The sequence below is a fragment of the Protomyctophum parallelum genome (assembly GCF_964188405.1).
Source record: "Protomyctophum parallelum genome assembly, chromosome: 8".
NCBI classification, from domain to species: domain Eukaryota; kingdom Metazoa; phylum Chordata; class Actinopteri; order Myctophiformes; family Myctophidae; genus Protomyctophum; species Protomyctophum parallelum.
The window spans coordinates 11,649,628-11,671,666 of NC_139703.1; the positions used below are offsets into that span (position 1 = coordinate 11,649,628).

The following is a 22,039-nucleotide window of genomic DNA, read 5'->3' on the forward strand; positions in this document are numbered from 1 at the left end:
CGATCAGATATATTCACCATTGCTTCGGGAGAGAAGAAGACATGTCATCCGGACAGCGTTTCACAACGATCTCTGACCATGTTCAATTAAACATGGTTGATATAGCATACCGTAATCAATACACCGGACAATGTGTTGAACAACAAGGTTAAAAAACATATTTGTTAACAAATGGACAGATAATGCAAGACGTCACTGAATATTGCATACAGAAAATATCTCACGGGGCAGAGATAGTCCTGATATGAATATCAGTTAGTGGAATCAGGTGACAAGGCAGAACGTCATTGAGTGCAGTTTACCAGTCTGTTAGAGCGAATACTAACTTTCAAGGGCAAAAACACAGAGGCTGGGTGTTTTGGCCAACGAAAACAAAACAATTCTTATCTACCAACGCTGGCTAGGGAAAAGTATTACTATCGAGACTCAGAACCATACTATTTTAAAGTCAGTGGGACAGCTGGACATCAAATGTCAGTCACAGGGCAATTAGATTAAAAGGTCAAAAGGTCAAAAGGCCATTCACCCACAAACTAGACCAAATATATCTATCATATGCCCCTCCCTATGACTGTCTGTATACCAGTATGTATGTTAAGGGTACCAACAGGTGACAAAGTGGCGCTGTTGAGCTTCACACTGTGCACAGGTGCATGATGGGAAGCTGAGGTTTTTGCACCACTCACTTCAGACGGGCCCCACAACACACATGCATGCTGGATGGAGGGGATATGCTTGAGGCCAATTCCACTTAATGTCCTCTAAATCCCAACAGTTTTCTGAAAAACTATACATATCGTATGTTGCTTAATATCAGTGGTGCTCAAACCTTTTCATGTAAGGAAGGACCCCCAGAGATAATATCTGGCTGCAGACCCCAACGATCCCAATCTCGAATACTTTTATTCTAAGGTCATCACAGAAGAAAAGATTTTAAAAATGTTTCGCTTTAAAAAATATTTGTAGACAATTTTCACGAGGTTAGAACTATGACACGCACGCACGCGCACACAACACGCACACACACACACACACACACACACACATACACTCTCTCTCACACACACACACACACACACACACACACACAATTACTGAAACACTGAAAATGAGTTTGATTACTCGGTGTAATTTTGAGAATAAATAAAACTTGAATGAATTAATTCAATTCAATTCAAAGGAGCTTTATTGGCATGAGAAAACAAAGCGCAAGTGTCAAAATATAAAAACTGTTGAAAATGGGGAAAGTATAATACAGCTGTAGGGGGTACACTACAGCTTTTTGTAAACATATGCATCATTATATACATGTTATACAGGGCATAAAGCTTTTTTCATACACTGGCAGCATTTTTGCAGTTACTTTGGGACTACACTAAACCAGAGCCATATGGCTCTGCACTAAACTACACAACACAGGAGAGTCCGTTTCTAATCAAAATAGAAAGGGGCGCGTGTGTGCTTGTGCGTGCGTGTGTGTGCGACTCCTGTCTGTTCTGCACTGCAGTGCTGAATAAAGATTGCTCTGCTTTGAACGAGCTGCTGACTGCTGACGTCACAACAACAAACATGGAGGTTTCAGAGGAATGATGAGGAGAGAAACAGAAACATCATGTCCTGAGCTGAGAGTCCTCTTCTTATTATGATTGATCATAATTACTATTAATAACATCTTGGTGAACAGCAGCAGCTGTGTATTTCATATTGGACATGGATCCCGTCGCGGTTTTCCCAGAGGAGAGGAAACTAGTGTCTGTTGTTGGCTCGGAGCTGGTAGATAATTACACCGTACGTTGCACACTTTTATTCAATATTATTATCATTATAACAACTGATATATTCATATATTGTATATATTAACTAACAGTGTTTATTTAATACCTTTACGGCTTCATTTATATGCCATGGTGCGAGGGTGTCGCTTGAATTATTGACACCAAAATAAAAGAACACTTACAGTATGTGTTCGGTTTTCAAAAATGTAAAATATTAATAATAATTAAAATAGCAGATCTACAAGGCCACAAGTGGCTTCCGCGAGGCCTTGTGGGCTTGTAGATCTACTATGTAAGCTATTCGAACAGATCTGCTGTTTATTTTTTGCAAGCGACACCGGGGTAGGTAAGGAGTTAGATAGGTGTTGCAGGGGAATCTGTGACCTATCCAATACTGTGTCTGAGCTAACACCTCAGTATTATGATAAATGCTTAATGTTGACATCATTTTCACCATTTCAGTTTGGACAGCAGGTTACAAAATGTTTACTTTCTGTCATTACTGATTTGTTTATTTGCATGCGTTTACACAGCGTTGATGCATTGGTCATGACTCATGAGATATTAATACGAATTCTACCAGTTTTAACTAAATATTGACTGAAAAAGTCACAGTTCCTCTAAACCGTTCTATGATGTAACCGTCTTAAGTTACAGAATGTGTTAGGTCACCATTTTCGGTGCAACACCTAAAGAAGAAATGCAATGTACACGTGTGTTGCTTTGATTTGGTTTTACTAAAATATATTTGGTGATTGAAAAATATATTAAAACATATTCTTTTACTCTAATTCCTCAAAGTTACATTGCTTGTCTAACAAGCACTTTTAGATATATCTACCTACCCATTCTAAAATCAATCAATCAATCAATCAATGAGGTTAGAAGGTTGATGAAAATGATTATCTTAATTATATGCAATGCTATATGATCATAATGATGATGTGACAGGTTCTTCTGCACTGTAGTTGGTTCAAAGTGTCAATTTACTGAAGTGTCATATCATATATGAGTTAACTGTTTTCGATTTAGACACACCATATAATACAGGTTATTAAAGACCCTATGATATTCAAATCGATGTTTAATTTCGTTCATCACATATTTGTGCAGTCTATGTGATTACTTTGCTTATTGAAAAGAGCATCTGTTGTTGCATCTGTTCTATCCCTGAAACATGACTGTCATGATTATAACAGTCATGCAGCAACTTCAGCCTGTTTTTTGGGACTGCTACATTTACAGAGCAAATGTCAAATAAACGTTCAGATTTCAAATATAAACGCTCACCCAAGTGCCACTGATGTTAGAATTTAGCTGGTCGAATGCACGGCACCCGTGCATTTCGCATTGTTTAATAAAAGGCATTTTAATCCGAGCCCTCTGCTATTTTTCTCAAACGGGGTGCGTTAGGAAAACCCACAGTTGCACACCAGGAGCACACTCGCCTATTATTAGTTTGTAGCAGTAGGGTCAGTGTGCCTATATCTAAGAACACACCCAGTGTATCAGTGCAACACACCTTTCTGATGAATTGAAATTGGTGGACCGATGGACCCTGTTGTAAACAAGTGTAATGCTTAATCATGGTGTCATACACAGTAACAGTTTTTGTATTGACTTGTGCTTTCGTTTGAAATGTACCAATCAATCAATCAATCAATCAAACCTCCCAACCGATAGGGGCGAGTAGTTGAAAGCCTATGGTGAAAAAAACAGCTCGGATTAATATTAAATGCTCCAGGAAATTTGTAACATCCGTGGCCTTTATATTTGAAATCTGAACATTTATGTACACGTTTGCTCTGTAAATGTATGAGTACATGTAATCTGTAAATGTATGTTATGAGTCCATAACGGACATACTGTACAATGTTGCAGGTGTACATCATCGAGGTGAGAGACGGAGACCATAAATGGATGGTCAAACATCGTTACAGTGATTTCCACGACCTCCACCAGAAGGTCAGGACACCTTGATACTGTTCTTATTAAACTATTACCCCCCCCCCCCCCCCCCAAGCAGCTGCTTATTGATTTTTTACTTAACCTACAAGATTGAGTTGGTCATTGGTTCTAAATGTCAGTTTGAATATATTTTCAGTTAATTGGCTCGCCCTAACAACCAGGTCCGCCTGTCTCATAACTACAATGTTATTTTTTGGTGTACTAGGCACCTTTTGTGTAACAGTTGAATTAATCACATCCAGTCAGTCAATCTAATCAACAGTGTGTGCGTAGGGCTATTGTGATGGAAACCATTGACTGTTGTCCCGAGACTAACTTTATCCCACAATGCAATAATAGACAACCTAGACTGGCTGTAACTGACTAAAACTGACACAGTCAGATATTAAGGCTAAAAGGATAGTACAAAAAAAGTCCTGGTGACTTGTTTCCATTGTGGCCCTATGTATTCAATTACTCAACATAGCATAAAAATCAATACTATGTCATCAACAAATAAACACTGTACAGGAGAAGGAGAAAGGGGAAAACGTTGGCAGTGAATTTTTCTATGGGAAAATGCATTTACCGGTACCTCCCCTTGTGGCCTCATGATAGGCTAGTATTGAAAGAAATCAGTGATTAGCATCAAGGTCAAGGTAAACTTTATTGTCCACAAGGGAAATTTGTCTTGGGATTTCACCCCAGCTACAGCCACACATAAAACATCAATGACAAACAAAAATACATTACAGAGGGAGACACAACATTACACAATTGCACACATGATGTGAAGAATCTAGCCTCACACAGTTACTGCTGTTTCAGAGCCTCGTTCAACATCTTAGTTGATGCTGGTACAAACGTTTTTTTAAATCCGTTGTACTTCCACTTTGGTTCTTTGTATCTTCTCCCAGAGGGAAGAAGTACAAACTTGCCATTTAAAACATGGGTAACATCACTGTAACAACATGTTTTAATGGATGGCATTCCACGATGTGCTGGCAAGATGACATGTGCTGTGAAACACACAGCACAAACTAATTGGTTCAAAATGTTGATTTACAAAACTATGGTAACATTTTAAGTAAGACATTGGCCATGCAGTATTGACTTCTTTCACATTCACAACAGCTAGTTTGAGTTGCATAACAACTTCCTTGTTTCTGCAGGTAATCAAGAATGTCTATGATTTTCATGTTGCCATAGTGTTTTAAAAAGCAATGAGCCCTAAGAGACTGTTCTTAGTTTCCAGTTATTTTATAACATCTGGGAAGGCACTCTGCTCCACATTGGGCCTAACAACACCCCTTAACAGTTCTAAAATCACAGTAAACCACAGCCTTTTGAGGCTTACTGCTTTTATTTAACACAAACACATGCATGTAAACTGGGTATAATGTTGTCATATTATGTTTGCTCTTCCTAGCTGACGGCGGAAAAGAAGGTGGACAAGCAGCTCCTACCTCCTAAGAAGATGTTGGGCAAGAACTCCAAGAGTCTGGTAGAGAAGAGACAGAGAGAGTTAGACGTCTACCTGCACACACTGTTGTCTCAGTTCACCACGGTTACTCCCAAAGCTTTGTCCTGCTTCTTGCACTTTAACCTATACGTAAGTACACTGAAACGGTAGTAAATGTACTGAGTACAATGGAACGGTAGTAAATGTACTGTAAGTACTGTACACTGAAACTCTGTGAGCTGAATGGAGTCAGTTGATCAGTCCACAGATCCGCCATTTCAGTCATAAGTGTTATCTGTACAGATAGTTGTAAAAACTATCTTTACAAAATCTATATAAAGCAAAGTGCAAATGCAACAACATAGACTAAACTTATGAACTATGGTTGAATTAATTGCTCATGAAAGAAAAATAACCAATTGACAATTCAGTCAATAGATAGAAAATAAAGTCGAAATATGTATTAGTGTAATAGTGAAATGGCCGTTTAGGACCGGTTCTGGAATGCTTGCAGATGTGCCTTCTGAAGGAGACTTGTCTCAGATCTGAACCAATTTGATTTGGCGTTGGAAACCCGTTGTGACCACATGCCCTTGCTGACGGCGTCAACCGTCCTCTGGAAATATCAATACGCCCACCAAGTCTTAATTCTGTGTACGTTTCTCCAGATATATGTAGGACAGACATACAGAGAATCCTGGAATGTATAGATGGATGTGTAATGGGGCGGCATTGGCTCAGGGGTAGAGTGGGCAGTAGAACAGCTGGCTGGGAATCCGTGAGGTTCCAAGTTTGAACCCGGGCTCCCCCAGAGTTGGCGTCGAAGTGTCCTTGAGCAAGTCTCTGAACCCCTAATTGCTCCCGATGTGCAGGTTGGTGCCTTGCATGGTTTCCTCCGCCATCAGTGAGTGAATGGGTGAATGTAATGCACAATCTATGTAAAGCGCTTTGGATAAATGCACCATTTACCATTTAATAATAGTTATTATAGTTATAATAGTTACTTATTTTTTTTATCTTGCATGCTCCAATGTCTGCCTGATAACCAGTGACTGTCACATCACATTGCTAGCCCTCTGATTGGATAGACTGATGCTGTCAGTGTGTCACTGTCGTTATGTTTGGGTGATAAAGAGGAAGTTGATTTAAGTAGCAGGAAAACAAAATGCTGACCTGCATGTATTTAACAGGGTACCATACATACTAGAACAGTATGTGCAGGGGGTTTGGACTGCAGTGAGCAAAGGGGTGTTACAGTTGAATGCATTTTTTGTCCTTATTCAGAGCTCTGATAGCTGCAGGGGAAAAAAAGAACTTTACTGAGACACCTCAGGCGTTTGTCTACTACATCAGTACAAACAGTCCATTTGCTGGGGTGATATTTGTCCTTCACAATCCCTTATTGCACTGCGCCAAACACTCTGTGACCCTTGTGGTTGTGTGATGCGTTTTGGCTACGACCTCTTCTACATTCAAGTGGTCAGAAATTTGTTGGGGAGCCAACAGGCTGAGGTTAAGTTGTCAGATGGGTGGTTAAGTGGATCAGATGGGTGGGCCGTGTGCATTTTCAGACTGTTTATTTTAATGTGTTTTGGCTTGGATCAGTGTAACAATGTAACAGCCATTGGTTTATGAATGTGTGTGAGAGGATGAATGTAATGCAAAATCTATGTAAAGCGCTTTGGATAAAGTGTGTGTGTGTGTGTGTGTGTGTGTGTGTGTGTGTGTGTGTGTGTGTGTGTGTGTGTGTGTGTGTGTGTGTGTGTGTGTGTGTGTGTGTGTGTGTGTGTGTGTGTGTGTGTGTGTGTGTGTGTGTGTGTGTGTGTGTGTGTGTGTGTGTGTGTCTTTTAAGGAGGTAAACGGTGTCACCGCAGCGTTGGCAGAGGAGTTATTCCACAGAGGTCAGTGAGTCATCATCAATTTACAATTTAGACATTTGCTCCAGAGCGACTTACAGTAAGCAAGGTAAACACGAGGTTATACATCAAATTAATAGAAATAGTAATCTAGTATCATAGGTAAAAGAATAACCTATAATCAGTCTACACTCTACACAGTATAATTGCGAACGCAGTGAGCCACTTACTATGACAGCAAGGGCTGAATGTCTGTGTGTGTGTGTGTGTGTCTGTCTGTCCCGCTGTTACACCACCCGCCCGCCACCAGAGGGCGCAGCTGTAGCACACACACACACACACAGGGCGCAGCTGTAGCACACACACACACACACACACACACACACAACCACACACACACGAGCTGCGTTCGCTTCCCGCGTTTGCGCGTCTTACTTGTATTAAAAATAAATCAATGGTTTATACATTGAAACTATACACACTATAGGATTCCAGGTCTACAAATGAACCTGGCATAATGTCTACATATCTACATTACATTTTTAGCCTTTCCATTATGGCCAGTCCACACCAATGCAACTCCTTGCAACTCATTGCGACATGCAACTACTTGCAACCATTATCCCCAATGGCAGTTGCAAGGAGTTGCGTTGGTCTTAAAACTGTTTTGCTTCCAGGAGTTGCGACTAGTTCCATTGGGTCTGACCTTACACCTGCAAGGTAGTCAAGGCTAGGGCAAGTGGTACTGCAACATCACACACAGATCTAGATTTGTTTTTAATTATATATGGACATCACAATTACATTGATCATTACACAAAGTGTGCACCACAGGAGACTTTTCAGACATGTACAGTAGAATGCATTCATAGATATAATGAACAATATATAAAAATACAAATAAACACACACACACACACACTGGGATCTGGAAAAATATTTACATTTTGAATCTCTTTAACCGCTTAAGTCCTATAGTCTTTCTTCATAAAGCAGTATGATGGATAGTCTATTTTTTCTTTTTTTTTTCTTCTTTTTTTTATCCCTCTGCCTGCCTGCCTGCCTGCCTGCGTCTCTGTGTGTAGGTGATCAGTTGATATTAGCAGGTGAGGTGTTTACGCTGCGGCCCCTCCAGCTGTACTCTGTGACTCAGCAGCTTCGTCAGGCCAAACCAACCTGCTGTACGGGAGACGCCAAGACAGACCTGGGTCACATCCTGGACTTCACCTGTCGCCTCAGATACCTCAAGGTTCAAAATTAATTGGAATATAATAACCTTTAAACTGTTTTCAATAAACTGTCTCAAGAAATGTTGGGATGGATATAATCTTAATGTTGTGTTTGTTTCAGATCTCAGATCAGTTGTTAATCTTTAGTGTTGTGTTTGTCAGATCTCAGGAAGTAAAGGTCCGATTGGGAGCAGCAACATTCAGGAGAACAACCTGCCCTTTGACCTGTCTGTCTTCAAATCATTGATACACATAGAGGTAAGTATGTCTGTCTGTCTGTCTGTCTGTCTGTCTGTCTGTCTGTCTGTCTGTCTGTCTGTCTGTCTGTCTGTCTGTCTGTCTGTCTGTCTGTCCGTCCGTTAATAGACAACGTGTTGTCTTCAAACCATCATTAGTGATATTCATCATTTTCACAGGAACACGCTGTGGTGTTATATTTCTGTGTGTGTGTTAATTGTGTGTGTGTGCGTGTGTATTTCCAGATCAGTGAATGCTGTTGGCAACAGATCTCAGGTCTGCCATCTCTGAGGTCCAACCTGGCAACTCTCAGCATCCATAATTCAACTGACAACATGATGGTACACACACACACACACACACACACACACACACACACACACACACACACACACACACACAGTAAATGGTGCTTTTATCCAAAGTGCTTTACATAGATTTTGCATTACATTCATCCTCTCACACACACATTCATACACCAATGGCAGAGGAGACCATGCAAGGCGCAATTAGGGGTTCAGCGTTTTGCTCAAGGACACTTCGACACTAACTCTGAAAAACACATGCAGGCACACAACACATCACAACGTTGTTGTGAGCTTATGGTATATACAATGTTACTATTTTTCAAAATTTGGACGCCAAATTTGGAAATATGGCAGGCTGGTAAGCAACGCAGCTGTTAAAAGTATTTTTTTTAGATGTTTAAATTTTTTAGTAGTGAATACAAAGTCCATGTGCCAAGTTACTGTACTGTACTGTCCCGGTCTATTAATACAATGAATAATGGAGTGTTAGGTTTAAGGTGTATCCAATGTGCACAGACAGACAGAGTAGACAGACAGAGGTCAAACAGTGTGGTGTAACGTGCAAGCAGTGGAAGAGAAGAAAGGAAAGTCTGCACACTGTTTACCAGCTCCCAGTCCAACGTATTTTATAGACAACGTTTCGACCCAAAACAGGTCTTCCCCAGGTCTGTCTGACCTGCCGTTTGATAAACAACAGTGTGCAGACTTCCCTTTCTTATCTCCAGTGTCTCCACAGAGATCTTTTTTCAGGCCTGGAAAAGGTTTGGAATTACTCAAATGTTTTGGCTATTGACTTTGTTCATAAAATCATGTCCCAAAGGCCAAAACATTACGTGAAATACGTGTGGCGTATTACAGGACGACAAAAACAACACATTGCTCTGTGATATGTTGTTGCCTTGTAGAACTGTTATTTAACTTATGTTTGGTGACACCTTTGCTCGAGTGTCTAGACTAGAGGCATTGATAGCCTCATTATGGCACCATATTATCATATATATAAATACCTGTGTATATATATAGGCCTGGAAATGGGGTTAAAAGGTTATGGAAGTTAGATTTTTTCAATTCAATCATTCGATTATACATTTCAAGCAGTACAAAATCAACTCCATTGAACTCTGCATCCATGTGTTTGTGTGTGTGTGTGTGTGTGTGTGTGTGTGTGTGTGTGTGTGTGTGTGTGTGTGTGTGTGTGTGTGTTTTCACAGTCCATCCTGGTCCCAGAATCCGGGGAGTTTTCTCAGTGGGAGGCGGAAGGGGTGGAGTCCCAGTGTCCCGTCACCGCCGTCATCCCTGTGTGGGAGCAGCTCACCACCGTGGACATGAGCCACAACATCATCACTGTGATTGACGGCTCTGTGGTGAGGAGGAGCACATTGATCGTTGTTACTGCTGCAGTGCCTTTTAGGGGCATTGTTGGTCAGATTTTGCCAGAGAAATAAGCAACCAGGCCAAAATAAGTGACTATATAGGCCACATGTGCACTTTGAAATTGTGCACCGGATATGCATCTCTGTTACGGGGGTCCCTAGCACATGGGGGGGGGGGTTTCCGTGGACAAATACATGTTAACACTAAAACCGGGAGGCATAATCTTCCGTTACTACCTTGCGCTGTCACATCTGATCTCTCTTCAGAAATGTTTATATTCCAAACGAGATGCTTGGTTAAGTCAGAAATGAGGACAGAACATTGCCGTTTTGATCAAAACCCTGGAGACAATTTAGTAAACAAGGAAGTGGACGACAGTGTGCATGTGTGAAACATGTCTAGGATCGCTGAAGAAGGCATGGCCAAGCAGGGCTTGACGCTTAGCATTTTTCCAAGTAGCACGTGTGCGACTAAGTTGAAAAATCTAGTAGCACACAAATTATTTTAGGAGCATGATGAAAAGTTATCAAATAATGTGTTTTCCTTAGGAGGGGCTAGCGCTGATAACATGTATACCGGTATACATAGGAGGGCCTCCTATGTATACCGGTATACATAGTCCCCACACATCTCATGATTTGCCATTGACAATGAAAGGGGAATTCAGGTCAAATGTCCACTAAATCTTGTCCCCACACGTCTCAATATTTGCCATTGGCAATGAACGGATACATTTGGTCAAAATTCCACTAAATATGACGTAAATTAAACATCAAAACATTAAATGCCATTGACATTGAAAGGAAAATGTCATATGTACGATTGTACGTCATATGCAAACGAGCAAATCAGCTATTAAACCAATCACAGCTAGGTATTCTGATGTACGAGATTATTCATGATGATGTATGATGATAAGAGTGTCCCTCACTACCCAGGTGTGATTTTTCTTTAATATAGTGATATGAGGTAGGGACGGGCAATATGGCGAAATATTATTAGGATCAATATATTTTCAGCAATTATCAAAATATTGATATTCATCAGGATATAATTTTTATGTTTATTTTTATATAATCTATTTAACCAATTTGTTTTTATGCAGATAGATGAATAGATAGATAGATGATTCATCCCACAACACTCCGGTCACGTGATAAAAAGAAAAAACTTCCCTTCCTGAAAACAGGACGGGAGGGGCGCATTGTGTAGAATAGTCTCCGTAACCGTAATGGCGGCGCCCATGCTCTGTACGAGCGCACATACAACTCCAGTCAACAGAATCACACTCTATAACATCTGGGTGCCTGCCCAGAATGGGTAAGAACTGGCCCATAGGTTCTGTAGCCTGACAGCGAGTCGCAGGTTTGATTTCTGAGCCCAACGGTCCGAAGGTCTCTCCCCGTCTCTCTCTCTCTCTCGCCACTCTCCAGTCTCCGCTATATACTGGACAAATAAAGACAGAAAGTCCCCAAAAAGTATCTTTAAGATAAGATGAACTTGAGACTTGAGATAACACAAAGAACAAGCAGATGGACAGACAGACAGAGCAGATTCCTGTTATTTATAACAAGCAGATGAACAGACAGACAGACAGAGTCCTGTTATTTATAGCAGATGGACAGACAGCCAGAGTGCTGTTATTTATAGCAGATGGACACACAGACATTGTCCTGTTATTTATAGCTGGATATGTTCTTTTATGTTCTCTTTGTAGAAAGTCATCCCTAAAGTGGAGTTTTTGGACCTGAGCCACAACCAGCTCTGTTCAGTTGACAACCTACAGGTAAATATCTGCAATCATCTACAGTCTTATTTCACAAATGAAGAACAAACATCGGCACTGTCTGGTGGAAACATTGCATGTCTAGCTCGCATCACCACGTGTTGTCAGCATACAGATTGGCAGTTTTCCACTACTTGACACTGTCAAATGATGAAGTATAAAATTGAGAATAACGGTAATGGATTGCGTCAATTTCAATTCTATTTATTTTCTACATAACAGAGACAGACGTTTTGGCTGATGAAGGCTGGATAGCCGTAAATCTGTCTCTGTTATGTAGAAAATAAATAGAATTGAAATTGACTCTTGCCAATGTGTGTGATCCATTTCCCTTATTGTCTCCACCAGGCCGAAGGCATGGGGAGAGAGTATGTTTTGCACTCCGTCCGTGTGTGTGTGTGTGTGTGTCCGTCCATCCATTACCAGTGTGCACACACACTCCCTGGAATGCCAACGACGAACCTCTGCCCCAAATACTATGTCTGTTATAGTGCCACCATGAGGCTGATTTTGGAAAAACTCATTTCTGTAGATTACTCGTACACATTTTATCCATACATCACACAATTCAGTATACACTGTCTCCATAGTCATGAGATCAACACGGATCTCCATTTCCCATCTTCCATCCTGATTGGCTAAGATTGGCTTCCAAAGCTCACATGATTGGTCCGTTTCGAACAAAATGCCACAAATCACAAACAATTTCCGTGAAATTATACACGCACATTTCCACTAGGCCGAGGACGACATGCCATGCTTTCCAAATGAACCTCACGGTGGCGCTATAACAGGCCAATTCCTGTTTTTACCTATAACTGCATCGATCTGTGTACAACTTTGTATGCGCACTCCCTAGAGGCCATGGAAAAACATTTTCCCTGCATCCCTCCACATCTGCCGGTTATAGCGCCACCATGAGGCTGATTTCTGCAAAACACATTGTTTGTTAGTCGCACAGATTTCATCCAAATCTCATGCAAATCGGTACACACAATCTCTGTAGTCATGTGATCAAGACGAGTCTGTTGGATTTCTCAGATTCTACACTGATTGGCTAAGATTGCCTTCCAAAGTTTTCAGGCGTGGCCCGTTTCATACAAAATGCTGCACATGTCCTGCTCATCCAGAATTCTATCCTCAGAGATGCTATGAGTGATCTGGCTCTGCATTTCCTCAACAAAATGAAGAATTATTTAGCAAAAAACAAACAAACAAAAAAAAACATTATTTTACTAGTTTATATTACTCCTAAACATTAATTGCAGTATATATGGAGATACAAGGTTTGTGCTTTACAGACGATATGAGCCTTTTTGGGAAGGATGAAGTGAGCCTTAACTGTGTGTGTGTGTGTGTGTGTGTGTGTGTGTGTGTGTGTGTGTGTGTGTGTGTGTGTGTGTGTGTGTGTGTGTGTGTGTGTGTGTGTGTGTGTGTGTGTGCGTGTGCGTGTGCGTGTGCGTGCGTGCGTCTATTTTTCAGCTCCTGTACAACCTGATTCATTTAGACGTGTCTTATAACAGAATGTGTGTTCTGGAGTCGGTTCACACAAGACTGGGGAACATCAAGACGTTGAACCTGGCCGGTAACCAGCTGGTTACCCTGTCTGGACTCACTAAACTCTACTCACTGGTTAACCTAGATCTGAGCTACAACCAGCTGACACAGGTACATACATACACTGATGACTAGTCTATTATTATTTAATTGACCAACTGATTGATTGATTGAATCCTGTATTGACAGTTTGCAAACATAAGCACAGGAGATTACAATTAACAGTTCAATACAATGTTTGTTAAGAGGATTTTAAACCCAATAAATCACTATGGCTTGTTTCCATTGAGATCCTTTGTACTCGATTAATTGAAACATATATACAATACTATGCGAAAAATCATATAAACGAGTAGAAATTGAAGATAAAAATATGTACAGTAAAGTGTTCAACTGATACATATTGTGCTAACTAGTCTAGTTAACCAACTGACTGGCAAATGTACCGGTACTGCTAATTAGCCTTGTTAGCCATGAAAGAGGTACTGTACATATGTTAACTTGTGTGTGTGTGTGTGTGTGTGTGTGTGTGTGTGTGTGTGTGTGTGTGTTAGTTGGAGGAGGTCAGACACATTGGTTCCTTGCCGTGTTTAGAGCGACTGAGTCTGAACAACAATCCAGTGTGCATCGACCCAGACTACAGGACCAAGGTCCTCGCTCAGTTCTGTGACCGCGCTGCTGAGGTACTGTCTGTCTGTCGGTACAGTAGGTACATTCATATACCATCACAGGAGTGTCATTGCCTAAAAGAACGATGGACAAGCTAACAGGCTTAAATGTGTTTTTCAGTTTTACTACCAGGGTAGGCCACGTGGCATTTGACGTTCACGTTTTGTTTAGGGAACACAGGCCAAATGCCAGGGCACAGGCTAAAGACCATCTACGTAATAAAACAATTATTAAGTTCATGGAAATAATGAATACATTTTTAAGCATTATATAAGAATCTCAACAAAGGACCCTACAGTGCAGTGGCCATGGCCTTCACGGCCTCCATGACATCACTGCCTTGGTTACTACTCATAGTAAATTATGTCGCAAAGCTTGGCCAATCAAATCCAGTTTTACTTGACGCCCACCCACCAGTATTGCAATTTTATAGATATGCTTTGTGTGTGTGCGTGCGTTTCAGGTGTGTCTGGATGGGACATCCAACACAGAGAAGGAGTTGGACACAGTGGAGGTGTTGAAAGCCATTCAGAGAGCCAGAGAGACCCGAGAACGAATGAACAACACAGAACAAACGGTAAACACACCTCTGTTCACACTGTGCTCATCTCTTTTCCCCTATAGTTTCACCACATCATCTCTTTTCCCCTATAGTTTCACCACATCAGTTATTGGGCTTCAAGGCTAATGCTAACTCTAAGGCCAGACAGGCTTCTCCCAAACCCCCCGGTTAGCTCTGTAGCTCAACCCATATCAAAATTACCGGTATTGAACATTTCCAAAGGCTATCTGAGGATCAAAAAATACATTTTAAAGTAACTGTCGGAAACACAGATGGAACTGTTGGAAACGTGGAGCGAACTGACGGAAACATGGAGAGCTGTTTCTGCTTCTGCTGAGGAGAAATGTAACCAATGTTATTACATGGGTGTCTAGTATGGAAGCTAGGCTAGACGCGCTATGACTACCCTTTGGCCCCAACTTTGAGATGTTGAATGCCAAACTACTTGAACACAAGGACAGGGACAGCCGGGTAAATTTACACATTTATGGTTTTCCAGAGCAGTCGGAGGACATAGACGCCAAATCTTTCCTGAAGAAAAACACTCCAAGAGATCCTTCAAGAGGACTTTCCAGGAGACCTGGATTGGAGCACACTCAAAGATCGCAGTCTCCACCCAAACCAGGCCCCACTGAAACCTTTCGTCATCATTTTGTTTCCTGAGATTTCAGCAAAAAGAGCGTGTGAGAAACCTCGCCAGGGAAATCTGAGATGTGCGCTGGAAGAGACATAAAAAAAAACCTGGCTTCTGACTAACACATTGGTGTTGTGGTGGGCTCTGGAAGAGATTCTAGACGAGCATCCTTTCCTTACTGTCTTCAGGATCTTCTGTATTCTACTCTGCACAAAACTCAGTGTTATTGTGACTTTGGCTGCATTGTTTAGCAATTGCTCTCTGTATGGAGGGTGGCGGAGACACTGTGTAGTTGTATGTAAGACTGTTGTTTGGTGGTCATCCTACTTGGTTCTCTCGTTGGAGAGAGAAAGGTCTTCATAGACTGGGGTATATTTTTAAAGGCGAGGGCTTGTATTCCTTTCAAGATTTATGTACAGAATTTGATTTACCACATTCTTCCTTTTTTCTTTTATTTTCAGTTAAGATCAGCTGTAAAGAATAGTGGAGTTCCGTGGCAGACGCATGGTCATAAATGCTTTATGGAGGGCCGTTATTCCGGACTGGGATCCAGCGTTTGATTGGAACAAAGTGTGGCCACTAGAAAATTGCACTAGCCTAGGAAAAGGTTAATTGAAAATGATTACTGTGTTCTATGAAGGTTGTTGGTACGTATTTACATGTGTTCTGGGAATGTTGTCCAGTGGCCCGTAATCTGGGAGATGGTTGCTTTTAACATCTCTGATGTCAGATTACAGTGCCTATTTTGTCTGTTACACTCATGTCCAAACCTGGGCTTGACCTGGATCAATAAACAAGTGTTATTAGCTGGACTTACAGCGACCATGCACTAGAAGCCAACCCACTCCTTTTCCTCTCCAGTGTAGTGGCTGACATGCTTAGGTATTGTGTACGTGGAGTGAAGGAGTCAATGAGTTTTGAGGGGTATAGTCTGGATCCCGGGTAAGGTGCAATGTCTGGTTTTTATTCATTATTATTTTGTATCTTGCTTTTAGTCATTTTATCATCTCCTGCAGGCAAGTGGGGTTTTTGCCTATCTCTTGTCTCAATGTGTGACGGTCTGTAGCTAATCACATCAGCACATGCTACAAGGCGGATCAGTGTCTTGTTTCTTGTGCACACTGACAGCAGGCCAGTGACCTCAATTCCTGTCATTTTTGGGAATTAATAATTGCAAAACAATCATCCCTCCAGACTATGAGATATAGCCAGTTGGGCGCAAGCTGTCCGTCCGGTGTATGGGATCTGTTACAATTCGACTCCACACCTAGATGCAGTTATGCAACAACTTGAATCCTAACTGATAATCTAGAATGCATGTAAAAATATATATCTTTTTTATTTTAAACATTGTTCTTGTGAAATAGTTTTTCTTATTGATGAAGTTTATAAAGATTTTTATGTCCATATAGAAATGAGCCCTATGTAAACTGTCCAGTGCCCACCACCTTGCTTCACCTCTTCTGCATAGAGAATCTGGGAATCCATTCTAGCGCCTACTGACTCACACACATGCAGAGAGAGAGAGAGACAGGGTACTGGTCAATCTGTTTTAACACACCCTGGAAAACCGAATTGTGTTCGACTGAAACAATGATGCAGCGTCACAGCCACTCCTTGGATGAACATTTTAGAGTGTGTGTGTGTGTGTGTGTGTGTGTGTGTGTGTGTGTGTGTGTGTGTGGAAACAACATTTATAATAGATCTTATTTATAATGCACTTTACATTTTTGCAAATCTCAAAGTGCTACAGGGTTTAAAAAAAACAAAGGCAACCAATCACATGGAACTAGGCGAAAAGGTCAAATTCAAATCCCAAACTAATTATATATATTTTTTATCAAATCCCCACGCCCCCATAATCCTGTGCCTTCATCAAAGATTTTGTTGACAGAAAGATGGAGGTTGTGAATACTTCCTGCCGGAGATTTGTGCTCTACTGAGCACACATTTCTAGTTCCTTTTCTTTTATCTTTTACTTTCTTTTGTATGTTATTTATTTTCATATTGGACATTGATTTTGTACACTGTTAGCTCGTTTTTTAAATAAAGAAAAATCTGATCACAAAGGAGTGTCTGTCGAGTTATTTAATAGAGAGCTGTCTAGAAAATAGCCTAGAGTGCAAGGCCATCAGATTCAAACTTGCATGCGAGTTGTGCACCACCTGTCTGTGACACCATCATTTAGGCGATTTCTTCTACTTCTCTACAAGTTCCTGTGAGCTTTTTGCATGACACCATTATGCGGTGAAGTATAAAAGGGTAAATAATTGATAGTTGCAGTTGCAGCCCTGATTGAAACATCACACAGGCACTTGTGGGAATAAAGACAATCCTTTTCAAATGAGAGCCCTACAGCTGTTTTTATTTTTTTATTAAATTCATTGTGTTTTCAGCACCTGACTAACCTGGATTTCTTCCCCATCACTCTGGTTCTCAAACTTTTAGGGTTGGCACCCCCATCCTTAAATGGAAATAATAAAGAAACATCCCACAACGGTACATTTTAAAATCGTCTCTGTGTTGCTCATAAACACCATCCAATACCAATACCAATCATGGGTGCATTGGGTATCAACTTATCATGGTCACAAAGAAAAATCATTCTTCTTAATAATTCCACCGTAACAAACGTCGTGTCTAGTCAGCCAGAATGGATTCCTTTTCAGACAACCTACCTAATGTTTTTTTTTTTTATCCCACGACTTTGTAACAAATTTATTTTGTGATAATACTGTTATCACATGACATGACATATGTGATAACAGTGAAGTCATATTATGCCGATATGGATATTATACTATTATCTACTTAAACCTGTTGAATCCACTGCAATTGTCATTGTGATTTTATGAACAGCCAAGTTTGGGAGCGTGGAGCGAGAAAGGTTTTGGCTTTGGTTCAAACGGACAATTCGCTCCTATAGCAAGAATTACCTTTCCCCCCCCATTATTGATTGATTGAAAATGTTATTCACAGTATGTAGAATGGGTACATGGGTAGATACCCTCACAAAACCATGCCGTAATCCTGGTCTCTAAAACTACCTCCCCCTGGCCAGCCGGGGCGCCTGATGGAGGGGAAAGGAACTGGTCGGAATAACGTGTCCCTTCCACGCGCTACGTCCGGCCGGGGAAATTCCCCTCTGTCAGGTGAAAAGAAGCAGCTTGGACTCCTCATGCATAGAAGGAGGCATGAGGTCAGTCCGCTGCCCCCCCAGGTTGGCAGAGGATTACATTAGATAATTGGCACTGGGTGAAAAGAAAACTGGGTTACAAAATCGTGGGATAAAAATTTAGAAAAAAAAAGAAAAAGAAAATGGGTACAAGTCACTACAAAAACTGAGTATGAAACCAGGAAAAGCACTAAGACTTGCTTACATTGGGGTCCTCCATTTTCAATTCATCAGAACACAGACCTACAAATATACAGGAAATCATACAGTAAAGAAAATTAAAAAAGGGGAAAAACACATATTACAAGCAGTACTTGTCTGCAGAGACAAGGATTGTGTAACATGGTGAAACCAAAACATGGTTGATTGACGCTTCATTGCGTCATTGGAACCCTGAACATTTTTGAAGGCAGCTGAAGTTCTTTTGTAGCTTTTGTTAACGCAGCATAACACCAAACCAACTGATCAATGGATTAACACCAAACCAACTGATCAATGGATTAACACCAAACCAACTGATCAATGGATTAACACCAAACCAACTGATCAATGGATTAACACCAAACCAACTGATCAATGGATTAACACCAAACCAACTGATCAATGGATTAACACCAAACCAACTGATCAATGGATTAACACCAAACCAACTGATCAATGGATTAACACCAAACCAACTGATCAATGGATTAACACCAAACCAACTGATCAATGGATTGACACCAAACCAACTGATCAATGGATTAACTGGACTGCAGTTTCAGATGATAGCGGGAAGCCAGTTTAAAGATGAAATTGTGAACATTTACATTTAAAGCTAAATAATGGTCATCTAGTGACTCCCAATGTTCTATTACAGGCCCATGGGACACACACAAGATGAAAACCCTCTCTTTATCTGTCTCTGCCCTTCTCTCCTGTCTTCATTAGATCAGTGAGGAGACCAGGCTGTCTGCTGCTGCACCTCCTCACCTCTCCCCTTCCTGCTCTTCCCCTGCTGTCGTTCCTTCTCCTCCTGCTGTCACCTCCTCTCCCTGCTCCCTCCCTCCTCCTCCCCCCTGTGTGGCCCAGCCAGCCGCCAGTCAAGGTAATCATGCATGTAACAGGCTGTGGATCGGAGGGGAGGGTGTTTCGGTGGGAGGGCGGGGTGTGTCATACTGTAGGTAGAATGGTAGGACATATAAGGCTATTTCAGAGGTAGGATTGTAGGACGGGTGTTTCATACGTAGGGTAGAATGTTTGGAAGGTACGGTGGTAGAGTAAAGGTGTTTTGGCGGTAGGGTGATGAAGAGTCCATATTTGATAGTTCCTATCTTTTGGCATAACCTTTGAACTGCTTGTTGTTGTAGTGACTTTTTGCCTCATTGTTTTTGGGTGGTGCATGTGGTGGTTTAGGAGAGGTACAGTAATGGTGTTTGGGAGTTGGGGTAGATAGATAGTAGGGTAGGTTACAGAAAAACCAGAAATGTTGGTTGTTAATGTGTTATATGTTGGTTTTAAAGTGTTGAAGATGATTTATATGTCACCTCACCTGTTTATAGCAATGTCTTAACCCATTTTGGGTGGGAACCCCTTTTGGCTATTTTTGAAAAATCGAAGAATGACTGACATAGAAACAGGTTTTTCAGAAAACTGTCATGATTTAAAAGACATTTGTAGAATCGAACTTAGGTCAAAATGGTGACCGCAGACTACAATTCTGCCAACTGTCCACAACATTGTGAGCAAAAAGTGTTGAGCCTAAATGATGCTTTGCCAACTTAGGCTGTTGAGTATGATTTGATAGGCAAAAGGATGGCAATCTATGTGCTGATCTATGGAGTTGTAGGATTTGATGGAGTCAGAAATTGATCATTGGATTGGAATGTTAAAAATGGTATGATTTGTAACAGAAATGGCTTCCTTTAATGAAAACTAAAAAGACTGCAGCAATTTTATGGATTTCTGCAAAGTCACGTGTAGGAATCGAACTTTACTCCTGTACCACTCATGACAGTAGACTTCATTCAACTTGTACGTACAGTTTGACAAGGTGTATAATTAAGATGTTTCCAATCATGCAGTTTGACATGTAATGAACAAGCAGAATGGCACAGTCTGTTTGCACCTTTAAAGAGACCAGCTATTTGTCCTCAGAGGTTATTTCTTTCAAACTGTCCGACTGGAATTTACATTTAAAGGGATACTTCAATTACTCATCCAGTGGAGCCTTGAATTCATAGAGAATGTTTTTGTATTGCATCAAATTCAGAATCATCTTCATTGTAATATTGTCACATCGCAGGTTTAAAACAGTGGGTGAAATTAATTTCGGTGCGAGATTCATTGTTTTTTGTGGTTCCCAGAAAGAGAAAGAAAACAAAAAGAAGAAGGGGAAAAAGAAAGAATCAAGAAAACAAAACACAAAGGTATCTACATATTAACACATGGTGTCCATCTGCACAGTACTGTAACTGTATGTAGGCCTACTGTACATGAGGTATCTTCATATTAACACATGGTATCCATCTGCACAGTACTGTAACTGTATGTAGGCCTACTGTACATGAGGTATCTACATATTAACACATGGTATCCATCTGCACAGTACTGTATGTAGGCCTACTGTACATGAGGTATCTACATATTAACACATGGTATCCATCTGCACAGTACTGTATGTAGGCCTACTGTACATGAGGTATCTACATATTAACACATGGTATCCATCTGCACAGTACTGTATGTAGGCCTACTGTACATAAGGTATCTACATATTAACACATGGTGTCCATCTGCACAGTACTGTATGTAAGTCTACTGTACATGAGGTATCTACATATTAACACATGGTGTCCATCTGCACAGTACTGTATGTAGGCCTACTGTACATGAGGTTTTACATATTAACACATGGTATCCATCTGCACAGTACTGTATGTAGGCCTACTGTACATGAGGTATCTACATATTAACACATGGTGTCCAACCGCACAGTACTGTATGTAGGCCTACATGAGGTTTTAGACATAAGGTGCATCAGCATAGTAGCTGGTATATACTGTTCATAATATAGACATTAAGGTGCAGGAAGAATATCAGCGCGATCCTTCATCGTGATTGAAGAATGCAAAAAGAAAGCAGCAAAACTGTATCCAATCTCCTTGTACACTCAAACAAAGCTCTCACAGTATAATCCTTGTGTCTTGTATATCCAATCATACCTTCATTACTCTTCAACACTGAACTCTTACTCAAACTTTAGTATTTAAAACACGTCCCAGTGTCTGTCTAACCCTTGAACGAAGAGCATGTCTGTGCCTGCATGTGGGTTCAACAACACGATCTGAGTTCACATGCACGCTCTCACCCAGACACGCTCCTCGTTATCTCAGGGCCCCTGAGCACGTGCACACTCGGCACAAGCCATACTCTGTCCATGCTCGTTTGTGCATGAGCCTAGTGTTCATCCTTGTGTTTTGGAAGTAC

The 22,039-nt window shown here is 41.0% G+C and overlaps 1 protein-coding gene across 1 annotated transcript in view; it reads left to right on the plus strand.

The window, feature by feature from the left end:
• The first annotated feature begins 1,562 nt into the window (after positions 1 to 1,562).
• nisch (nischarin) overlaps positions 1,563 to 22,039 on the plus strand; it is a 36,277-nt gene continuing 15,800 nt past the window's right edge. The window contains exons 1-14 of the mRNA XM_083772097.1: positions 1,563 to 1,788; positions 3,657 to 3,740; positions 5,152 to 5,334; positions 7,037 to 7,085; positions 8,126 to 8,289; positions 8,432 to 8,527; positions 8,752 to 8,847; positions 10,026 to 10,178; positions 11,906 to 11,974; positions 13,457 to 13,642; positions 14,086 to 14,214; positions 14,664 to 14,777; positions 19,502 to 19,658; positions 20,917 to 20,979. Of these exons, the coding sequence (XP_083628223.1) occupies positions 1,711 to 1,788; positions 3,657 to 3,740; positions 5,152 to 5,334; positions 7,037 to 7,085; positions 8,126 to 8,289; positions 8,432 to 8,527; positions 8,752 to 8,847; positions 10,026 to 10,178; positions 11,906 to 11,974; positions 13,457 to 13,642; positions 14,086 to 14,214; positions 14,664 to 14,777; positions 19,502 to 19,658; positions 20,917 to 20,979 (1,621 nt within the window). The 5' untranslated portion in view covers positions 1,563 to 1,710. The remainder of the gene's footprint in view (positions 1,789 to 3,656; positions 3,741 to 5,151; positions 5,335 to 7,036; positions 7,086 to 8,125; positions 8,290 to 8,431; positions 8,528 to 8,751; positions 8,848 to 10,025; positions 10,179 to 11,905; positions 11,975 to 13,456; positions 13,643 to 14,085; positions 14,215 to 14,663; positions 14,778 to 19,501; positions 19,659 to 20,916; positions 20,980 to 22,039) is intronic.